General features: G+C 31.6%; 1 protein-coding gene across 1 annotated transcript; it reads left to right on the forward strand.

The window, feature by feature from the left end:
* The first annotated feature begins 289 nt into the window (after positions 1 to 289).
* Positions 290 to 9,553, forward strand: LOC106663245 (transcriptional repressor protein YY1-like). Its single transcript, XM_014387934.2, has 6 exons — positions 290 to 743; positions 8,354 to 8,483; positions 8,564 to 8,792; positions 8,853 to 9,022; positions 9,079 to 9,206; positions 9,265 to 9,553. Exons 1-5 carry the CDS (start codon positions 290 to 292, stop codon positions 9,203 to 9,205), a joined length of 1,110 nt encoding a protein of 369 aa, XP_014243420.1. The 3' UTR covers position 9,206; positions 9,265 to 9,553.
* Positions 9,554 to 11,858: the final 2,305 nt, after the last annotated feature.

An 11,858-nucleotide genomic window follows, 5' to 3' on the forward strand; every position in this document is an offset into this window, starting at 1 on the left:
ATTTTTTTGGGGAATATTGTGTTAGAGGGAATTTAGTAAAAATGTACGTTAATGTTTGTCTTGAGTAGGGTTTTGAATTCGCAAGCAGTTTTTTTTTTAAAGATTTTGTTTTAAATAAAAGTTAAAGGGTTAAATTCTCTTGTGGTTTTAATAAAAAAGAAATGTGGGAAAGAGGTTTAAAATAATATTTAAAGGTAAATGTTGTTTTTGTAGTAGTTGGAGGGACGGAAGGGCGGTAGGTTGGCCAGACTGCTCGGTGTACTAAGTCGTTCGTCAACCAGTCGCAAATATGGCGTCGGTCGACTACGCGGATGTTGAGATTCAGCCGGACATCCAGGAGATCGAGATCGAGACGATCCCGGTGGAAATTCCGTGCGAGACGGTCGAGACGACGATCGAGTGCGTCGACGGGCCGCAGATGATCGCGCTCCAGGGCCTCCAGGGCGAACGGGAGGAGATCATCCTCCACTCCCAGGAGGAGATCGTCGGCGCCGTCGACCCCCTGGCCGTCTACGACCAGCACATCGTACCGGTCCAAGAGGCCGAGCTTTACGTCGACTCCAGCCCCGGACCTTCAAAACGTGGCGTTAAAAAGCCGAAAAAAGCCCAGCGGTTCCGCGCCTCGGACCAGTTCGCCGAAATCACAGAGACCAAGACGAGAAAGTGGGAACAAAAACAGGTGCAGATAAGGACTTTAGAAGGTGAATTTTCCGTTACCATGTGGGCTTCCGGCACAGACGACGGTGAGTGATCCATGGTTTTTTTTGGTCTTTTTAAGTATTTCGTAGGTGTTCCGGAGACGCTTTACGTCACGGATCGATATCCGGCCGAGTGCCTCTGGCTCGAGGGCCCGGTCCACGGTCCGACACCGTCTTTCCGCCCGGGCCGGCTCTATTATTTTGATTTCGGTTTGTTTTGGTTCTCGCCCTCATGAAGGCTATCAGGAGGCTGCCATTATTATTTTGCAATATGGCTCCTTTATAAAATGTAACATGGCCGCTTCGCCTGCCATGGCGGAACGCCAGGCGAACGACGCCATCTTGCATACGACCCAAACGGATCGTCATACCAGACGCTTTTCCCGTCGAAACAAATCAACTACTTTTCCAATGAGGAAAATTAAACAAAAAACATACAAAAAAATAATAATAAAGTGAACAACATATTAAAAAACATTAATAAGACAAAAAAAATCATCTGAAAAAATCTAAGCTAATCAGAAGGCATAGGGTGGGGGGAGAAACAAAAATTATCGTTATTTTATTTTTATGGGCCAAAAACCCATTTCTTAAAAAAAACAAAAAACGTACACAAGGATAAAAAAAATACAATACAGTGCTTGTAACTAACTCAACATTAATATAGAATAAAACATTATACCGTACATTTTTAGCTTTTTTTTTAACTAAATAAAATTATTATCGTTATATTAAGAATATTTTCTGATTTGTGAGGTGACAAGGAGGTACATAAAATTGTTTTTATTTTTACGGGTCAAAAATCCATTTCTTAAAAAAAAACAAAAAAATACAAAAGTAAAGAGAAAAAATATATGCAATGCAATGCTTATAACTAGCTCAGCACTAATAAAGGATAAAACACTATACATCAATGAAATCGTTATAAATAAAACAACATAAAGATTTAATATTTTCGTTTGTGATTGATCAGCCTTCTCAGCAAGCAATATTTTTCTTTCCAAAAGGTAGATTAGGGATGAAGCCAGGAAGACAGAAAAAAATTTAAATTTAAAAATTTAAATTTAAAAAATGAATGTTGTGTCTGTCTTCGTGGCCTCATCTCCAATCTACCTTTTGGAAAGAAAAATATAAAGATTTAATTAAACACCTTGACTATATAATAATGACTAGGAATTATACAAAAAATATATATAAAAAAATATGTATAATAAAATGTTATAACTACATATATCGTACATTTTTTTAGCTTTTTTGTAAACTAAATAAAATTATTATTCTTATATTAAGAATATTTTCTCATTTCTGAGGTAGCAAGGAGGTATATGAAATGATCGTTATTTTATTTTTACGGGTTAAACAACACTAATAAATAAAAATACACTAACATCATTGAAAATCCGTATAAATATGAAAATCAAAGATTTAATTAAACCCCCTGTCTATATAATAATAACGACTAGGAATTATACAAAAAAATATATGTAAAAAATATGTATAATAAAATGTAACTACATATATAGTACTTTTTAGTTTTTTTAACTGAATAAAATTATTATGCTTATATTAAGAAGATTCAAGGTCAAAAACTAATTTCTTAAAAAAAACATACAAAAGCAAGGAGAAAAAACAAGTACAATACACTGCTTATAACAAACTCAATACTAGTAATGAATAAAACACTATACTATACATCAATGAAAAAGAAAATAAAAATCTTATAAATAAAACAACATAAAGATTTAATTAAACACCTTGACTATATAATAATAACGACTAGGAATTATAAAAAAAAATATATATATATAAAAAAAATAAAACATAACTACATATATCGTACATTTTTAGCTTTTTTTTTTAAACTGAACAAAATTATTATGCTTATATTAAGAATATTTTCTCATTTCTGCTGTAGCAAGGAGGTATATGAAATTATCGTTATTTTATTTTTATGGGTTAAACAACACTAATAAATAAAAATACATTAACATCATTGAAAAAGACAATGAAATCCGAATAAATATGAAAAACCAAAGATTTAATTAAACACCCTGTCTATGTAATAATAACGACTAGGAATTATACAAAAATGTATGTAAAAAATATGTATAATAAAACGTTATAACTACATATATAGTACTTTTTAGTTTTTTTAACTGAATAAAATTACTATGCTTATATTAAGAAGATTCAAGGTCAAAAACTAATTTCTTAAAAAAAAAAAAAAAAAAAAAAAAAAAAAGCATACAAAAGCAAGGAGAAAAAAACAAGTACAATACACTTCTTATAACAAACTCAATACTAGTAACGAATAAAACACTATACTATACATCAATGAAAAATAAAATAAAAATATTTATTTAGAAATCGTGAGATGCGGTCTGGTGTGATGTAGTTTTCAGAAAAACATTTTCTTTATCGTGCCAACGTTTCGATCTTTATTGAGATCATCTTCAGGGCTCAAAGTGTTTGTCTTCTGTGTAATTGTGCCTCAACTCTCGACACGACACACAATAATGGCACAATTACACAGAAGACAAACACTGAGTGAGTAGAAATACTTTGATTGAATATAAAAAAATATATTTTGTATTGTATAAATTCACTTTTTTCCACTTCCTAAATGTATTTGTTAAATGTAAAGAATGTTTGTAAATCCCAGGCCCTGAAGATGATCTCAATAAAGATCGAAACGTTGGCACGATAAAGAAAATGTTTTTCTGAAAACTACATCACACCAGACCTCATCTCACGATTTCTAAATAAATATCGATTAACGGTCACTAATCACCACACATAAAATAAAAATCTTATAAATAAAACAACATAAAGATTTAATTAAACACCCTGACTATATAATAATAACAACTAGGAATTATACAAAAAATATAATAAAGCATTATAACTACATACATAGTATATTTTTAGCTTTTTTAACTAAATAAAATTATTATGCTTATATTTAAAATATTTTCTGATTTCTGGGGTGACAAGTTGGTACATAAAATGATCGTTATTTTATTTTTATTGGTCAAAAACTCATTTCTTAAAATAAAAATAAAAAAGCAAGGGGAAAAACAAGCACAATACAATGCTTGTAACTAACTCAATACTAATAAAGAATAAAACAATATACCATACATCGATGAAAAAGACAATAAAAATCTTATAAATAAAACAACATAAAGATTTGATTAAACACCCCATCTATATAATTATAACGACTAGGAATTATACAAAAATATTTAATAAAAATATAATAAAGCATTACAACTACATATATAGTACTTTTTAGCTTTTTTACTGAATAAAATTATTATTCTTATATTAAGAATATTTTCTCATTTCTGAGGTAGCAAGGAGGTATATGAAATTATCGTTATTTTATTTTTATGGGTCAAAAACTAATTTCTTAAAAAAAAAACACAAAAGCAAGGAGAAAAAACAAGTACAATACACTGCTTATAACTAACTCAATACTAATAAAGAATAAAACACTATACTATACATCAATGAAAACGACAATAAAAATCTTATAAATAAAACAACATATTTAATTAAACACTGTCATACATATATAGTACATTTTAAGCTTTTTTTTAACTAAGTAAAATTATTACGCTTATATTAAGAACGTTTTCTGATTTCTGAGATGGCAAGGAGTTACATAAAATTGGAGTTTATCAAGGATTTCTGGGGAATTTACACAATTATTAATGAATTTGATAATAAAAATAATCTTAAAATACTTTCTTGAACAGTTAAGATCAGAAATATGGAATGAATTAAATCGTATGGGAGACTTTTTTTTTATTAAAGAAAACAAATCAATACAATGGAATTAAACATATTTTTCAACATAATTAATCATTTATAATGAACTGCTCAAAAATGAACAGTGATATTGCCATAATATAATAAAGTATTATTACATACATAGTACATTTTTAGCTTCCTTTTTTTAAAACTAAGTTATTATGCTTTAAGTAACTGACATTTGGACGAGGAAACAGCAGTATTAAATAAATTAACAGTATCGCATGTTACATTCTATCATCATGCGATGATAAAAATTTGTTCCTTTATATTCAATAAAAAATATTTTATTATTTCTGAAGTGACAAGGAGGTCCCTTACAAAAATTCCATATTTTTGTTCATTTTATTTACATAAAAATAATTAATACTGTATATAATGTTCTCTGTTAGCTAAAAAAATAGAAATAAAATAAAATGAAAATAATAATAAAAAAATTAATAAATAAAATACCTGCCAATGTGATCCCTGGTTTGAGGGTTGTATTCCGATAACTTTTTTAAAAATTTGTTTTACGGGTCAAAAACTCATTTCTTAAAAAAGTAACAAGAAAAAAAATACAATACAATACTTATAACTAACTAACTCAGCATTAATAAAGAATAAAACACAATACTACACATCATTGAAAAACACAATAAAAACCTTATAAATAAAACAAAATAAAGATTTAATTAAAAAATATTTCTTGGAATTATAGAAAAAAAACGCATTATAACTACATACATAATACATATAATGCTTTATTATATTATAGTTTTTTTTTAGCTTTTTTATATAAATAAAATTATTATGCTTATATTAAGAATATTTTCTGATTTCTGAGGTGGTTAGGAGGTATATAAAATTGGAGTTTACCAAGGATTTCTGGGGAATCTAGACAATTATTAATTAATTTTAAACTAAAAATAATCTCCGAATACTGAAGTAAGATTTAATGGGAGCATGAGATGGTTTATCATTGTGACAGTTCAATTTGAAATATAATCTATGAAAGATGAATGAATTAAATCGTATGAGAGACTGGTAAAAAAAAAATATATATATAAAAATATCTAAACATGTTTTAAAGAAAAACAAATCCGCACAATGTAAATAAACACCTTTTTCATACACGACCGGATCGTTTATAATAAACTGGGCAAAAATGAACAGGGATGTTGCCAGTTTTGTAGTATTTACTTTCCCTAGCATTTTTATTTTATTATTATTACAAATTACATTAAAATTGATTAAAAATTGTTTTTTACTGAAGGAAAATTTAATTAACGAATTTGGAAAAAACAACCAATATTTTTTTAAGCAATTAATACCTTATATAATGTTCTTGTTAGCTAAAAAAATCCCTGTCAATGTGATCCCTGGTTTGAGGGATGTATTCTGATAACTTTTTTAAAATTTATTTATTGGGTCACATTTCTTTAAAAAAAAGTAAGGAGAAAAAATATACAATACAATGCTTATAACTAACTCAATACTAATGAAGAATAAAACATCAATGAAAAAGACAATAAAATCTTTATAAATAAAACAGCATAAAGATTTAATTAAACACCTTGTCTATATAATAATAACAACTAGGAATCATAAAATATATATATATATAAATAATATAATAGAGCTTTATAACTACATACATAGTACATTTTTAACTTTTTTAACTAAATAAAATTATTATACCTTATGTAACGGACGTTTTAATGAAGAAACAGAAATATTAAATAAATCAATAGTATTGCATTCTATCATAATGCGATGCATTGGTGAGGTAGTGAAAAATTTGTTCCTTTATATTTAATAAAAAATATTTTCTGAGTTCTAAGGTGGCAAGGATGTACATAAAATTGGAGTTTACCAAGGATTTCTAGGGAATCTATTAAATTATTAATTAATTTGAATCTCAAAATACTTTCTTCAGCAGCTAAGATCAGAAATATTGAAGTAAGATTTAACAGGAGCATGACAGGATTTGTCATTGTGACAGTTTAATTTGAAATATTAATATTCAGTATGAAGGAATTTATTTTGAACAATTTGAAAAAAGTTTTATATCAGTGCGGATTCCCCAGATGATTGAGGCGTATTCAATGTCGAATGAGTGAATTATATAGCTGGACATAGCAAGAAGGATTTTAGAAATGTTAGGCACTTTGGATGATCAAGACAAGCATTTTAAAGGAGCAATTTTTGATTTCTTGTAAATGTAGATTAAACGTAAGATTACCATCAATGATGGTTTCAAGATTTCTAATGCAAGTTGCTGTGTTTAACAAGCTGTGATTAAACATATAAGAGTGGAAAATAGATTTTTGTAAGAAAAAGTGACAGTAAAACATTTAGAATTATTTAAGAATAGTTTGACGCCAGTTGGAAAAACCTTTCCTTTTACTGAAAATATTTATAAGAATCAAAAGCAAAATAAAAAAAAATTCTGCTCCACAAGCCATAGCTGTTTATTTACTTTTTTAATGATTTTTTTTTTGGGGGGGGGTTATTTCTACTGGCAAGTTTTCGCCAAATCAAATTATTACTACTTATTTAATTTGTTAATTAGTTAAAAAATGCAAATAACCCAGAACAAGTTCCTACTGCTCTAGGTTTTTCCTGTAACTCCCTCAACCAAATTTAATTTAATTTTATTTTTTTAAATTTAATTTTAATTTAATTTAATTTTATATTCCCTAACCATCCCTAAACTGTTTTCTTTCATGAAGTCTGAAAATATACTTTAAAAAAATTGTGATTTTGAAAATACGTCATTCCTCTCATGAAAAATTAATTTTCCTGTGGACCAGAATGGGTTAAAATTGTCCAGAACAACTTGTTTATATTCGACGAGACCCTTTGCTATAGGGGGAAAAAAAAAAAAAAAAGATTGGTAATAATTTCACAAAATTTAAACTTTATAATACTTTTTTGTTTTTTCCTGCAAAATTTGAAAAGTTGGAGGGTGGCCCCTTTTCAAAATGACTGATTCAATTATGTCGGGAGCGCGCAAAGAAAATGTTGAAGTGAATGTGGTTACCGGGCAGCGTGGGTGTTTGCAACTTATAATAATAATAATAATAATGTGTAGTGATTAGTGACTGTTAATTGATAATTATTCAGAAATTGTGAGATGCGGACTGGTGTGATGTAGGTTTCAGAAAACATTTTCTTTATCGTGCCAACGTTTCAATCTTTTTTTTTTTTTTACATCCGACCGCATCTCACGATATCTGAATAACCAAGTTTCAATCTTTATTGAGATCATCTTCAGGGCCTGGGATTAACAAACATTTACATTTAACAAATACATTTAGGATGGGAAAAGTGAATTTATACAATGCAAAATATATTTTTTATATTCAATCAAAGTATTTCTACTCACTCAAAGTGTTTGTCTTCTGTGTAATTGTGCCATTCTTGCATGTCGTGTTGAGAGTGAAGAAGATGATCTCAATAAAGTTCGAAACTTTGGCATGATAAAGAAAATGTTTTTCTGAAATCTACATCACACCAGACCGCATCTCACGATTTCTAAATAATAATAATATCAAATTAATCCGTATTTGCTTAGTGGTCATAATTGACCATATTAATTATTCCAGTTAATTATTCTTTTTATCTAACGTTTTTGGTTTAGATGAAAAATTGGTGTTACGAGCGGGATTCCGAGGAGATAGAAGTCACAGTTAGAGCAGCAGCGACCGAAGGTCGTGGGTTTGAATTCTGCTCGTGACACTAATTTTTCGTTTCAACCGAAAACCTTAGATAACAAGAATAATTATTGAACTAATAGTTTATTTTGGGCAAAGTTGATTGTTAAAAGTAGTAAAGAGTTCTGTTTTTGTTTTTAGACGAAGCCAGCAATCCAGACCCAGATCCTGATTATGAGGATTATATGACAGATAGAAAAATAACAAGTGGACTTGAATCGATTCCAGGCCTCGATCTTTCAGACCCCAAGCAGCTCGCCGAGTTTGCCAGGTAGAAGCGATTCTGCCAAATCTACTAGTTTTTTGTGTGCCTCGATTGCAGAAAAAAATTGTCTTCTTTGTCCATTCCAGGCCCGGCCATAAACTCAAAATGAAAAAAGCCAACGACGGGATAGACAGGACGATCGCGTGTCCACACAAAGGCTGTACGAAAATGTTTAGGGACAATTCCGCGATGAGGAAACACCTACACACACACGGGCCCAGGGTTCATGTATGCGCCGAATGCGGGAAAGCGTTCGTAGAATCGTCCAAACTAAAACGCCACCAGCTAGTTCACACGGGGGAGAAACCTTTTCAAGTGAGTTGAAGGTAGTACCCTGTAGTTAATAAGTCGATAATTTTTTCCCCCCGCTTTTAGTGTACTTTTGAAGGCTGTGGGAAGAGGTTCTCCTTGGATTTCAACCTGAGGACGCACGTTCGTATACACACAGGTGACCGCCCATACGTCTGTCCTTTTGACGGATGCAACAAAAAGTTCGCCCAGTCCACCAACCTTAAATCTCACATTCTTACCCATGCGAAGGCTAAGTAAGAAGTAAAATCTCTATAATTATTGAAATAAACTCATTAAATTATTTTTGCAGGCCAAGAACACCGATGAGGAATAACACCACTATGCAGAGCATGATGTCTGCCGAAGATCCTCAGCACCATTATGTTAAAGTAGAAATGGCCGATGACCAACAACAGTTTATCGTTTACGCAGATTAGTGTGCGTAGTTGAAATTTAGATTTTGTAAATTTTATTTAAACGGGTATCCTTTGAGCAGGTTGAGATCGGAATTTTGCACACATCAACCAATGTACCTGCGCCAGGACTGCGCCATCCTGAAGGAGCCCTTCGTCGTCAAGCGGCCTCAAATCTATTCATAAGAGGAATATAAAAAAGAAGCAAACCTTACATTTCTCCTTTAGACTTTTAAGGCAAATGAAGAACGGGAATGATCTTCTTTTTTTATTTGTCAACCAAAATAAGAATTATATTGTGTAAAAAAAAAGTTTTAAGAAAGGATCCCTTCTATGTAAATATTTTGACAAGAATAATAAAGAAACGGGGATTAACTTTTTTGAATTATTGAATGGACAAATTGAATTTTGATGTTTTATATTAAAATAATCTAATTTGGATTACCATAGTACATTGACTGAATTATTTAAAAAAAGAGAGAGAGAGAAAAAATAAAGGATTAATTGTTTTTATTAAAGAGAAAGAAAAAAGTGATAAAACAAAGAAAAATCCATTTTATATCATAAGAAATCTATTCTTAAAAGTATGCACTTTTTTTATATATTCACACCTTCACCCCTAAAATTATCTTAGAATAGAATCCTAGAAATAAATCCTTTATTCTGCCCAGTGTGGATCTACCAAACAGACCGAACCTTTACCCCTGCAATCAATTGAACAATTTAATTAATCGATATAAAATAATTAAAAATATCAATGTTTCGATATTGCAGAACTTTAGCAGAATGGATATGGTTTTACTTTTTCATTCTATTATCCCGCTTGTGAGATTTCTCTGTCTTTAAAGCGAGTTATTAGAAACCTGGTCGTAACCAATTATTTCAGTCTGTTTAGCCTCGCTGTACAGTCAGATATTTTTCAACGTTTTTGCAATTTTCAGTTGATTTTTGTTTGGTTTGGGTTTCGTTTGGTCGAATAACTTTTATAAGTTGCATGGGAGGAATAGACCTAGTCTTCGGTATAGAGGGTTTGTTAGTGTTTATTATGGTCAGGGATGGTTACAGATTGTTTGGTACATTAGGGATGGTTTGTATTAGGTTAGAGATTAAAGTTGGTTTTGGGAATGTTAGAGATGGTTGGAGAATGTTACAGATGATCTGAAAGGTTAGTGATCATTTGGTACTATCAGGAATGAGACGGTTAAGGAGGTTCAATTATCGCTTGGCATTGTTTATTACAGAAGGTAATGAATGGTAAGAGGTGGTTAAGTTTAATCAGAGGTGGTTTGGTACTGTTATGGTCAGGAATGGTCGAAGATGTTTGGAACAAGATATTCTTCGATATATGGTAGATGATTGGCAAGGTTAGAGATGGTCAGGGTTAGTCAGAAATAGTTTGGTAATACCAGAGCTGGTTTGATACAGTCAGATATAGTTAAGGATAGCTAGAGATAATTTGGTACTGTTATATATTTTTGGTAGAGATAGAGTGGTCAGAGATTGTTCGATACTGTTAGAGATGGATTGCTATTGTTAGAGATGATTTGATACAGTCAGAGATATCTAAGGATATCAAGAGATAATTTGGTATTATTAGAGATGGTCAGACATGGTTAAATAGGGAGATATAATTTGGTACAGTTACATGGATGTTATGTGGACAGTGATAGTTTGGTGCTGTGGTGCTGGTTTAGTGGTATTGTAGATGTGACCAGGATAGGTTGAAAATGATAAGGGAGGTTAGAGATGGTTTGGTAATGCTACAGCTTATAATGAACTGTAGGGATAGGGATAAAAGAGGTGGCCACAAGACCTACTGCACTTCGACCTGAGCAAATCTACTGTGCTACACTGTTTTTTTTTTATAACAAAATGGCCAGCTTCAGGTTGTTAATCAACCTCCATATCCTTGACAGTGGCTCCTTAGAGTAGGATCTTGCTGGTGGCTTTTCCTGTCCTACTTGCAAGAACCTGCACCTACATAGACCTTCCAGAAACATAAAATGTGTTCTGCGGTCTCTCCTCTTCCTGGCAGTATCTGCACAGTGTTTCTTCTGTCTGTACTCCTATCCAGTACATGTGCTTTCTTAATTGGCAGTGCCCTGTTAGGAGTCCAACCAGAATTCTTGTTCGGTTGCAGTTTCCTTCCAGTATATCCTTTGTAAGTTTTATGGAAGGCCCTCCTATGAATCTCTTTGGCAATGCCTGTGGTATTGTTCCACCAGGTTTTGGACTCATTAAGGAACCATTTTGATATGTATCCTCTGGCAAGATGCTTGGCCACAGTAGTGTTAAGTACCTAGAGAGTCCATGTTGGTTCTCTCTTTGGCCAAAATGTCAACTTTTCATTGCCTCTATGCCCCTGAATGCCTGGGGACCCATCTCAGGGTCAGGTCATTAATGTCACTTCCGTCAGGGCTTCCATGCAGTTCCAAACACTCTTTGCCTTTGTCTCGCATGAGGCTTGGGCCCTAAGTGCTGTCTGGCTGAGAATATTCCTAGCCTTTTTATTTTGCTGACACATTGTTGAATCGCTATGATTTCAGACTGGAAAACTATATCATATTTACCTTCAGTTCGGTCTTTGAATTCTTCCCAAAGACTCCATCCCCCTTGTTGGTTTTGAGCCGTCAATGTACGAGTAGGAGTGTGCCTTTAGCCGTGTTCCATTGGCCCA

This window comes from Cimex lectularius, unplaced genomic scaffold (genome assembly GCF_000648675.2).
Source record: "Cimex lectularius strain Harlan isolate CLEC.00 unplaced genomic scaffold, Clec_2.1 scaffold320, whole genome shotgun sequence".
NCBI classification, from domain to species: Eukaryota; Metazoa; Arthropoda; class Insecta; order Hemiptera; family Cimicidae; genus Cimex; species Cimex lectularius.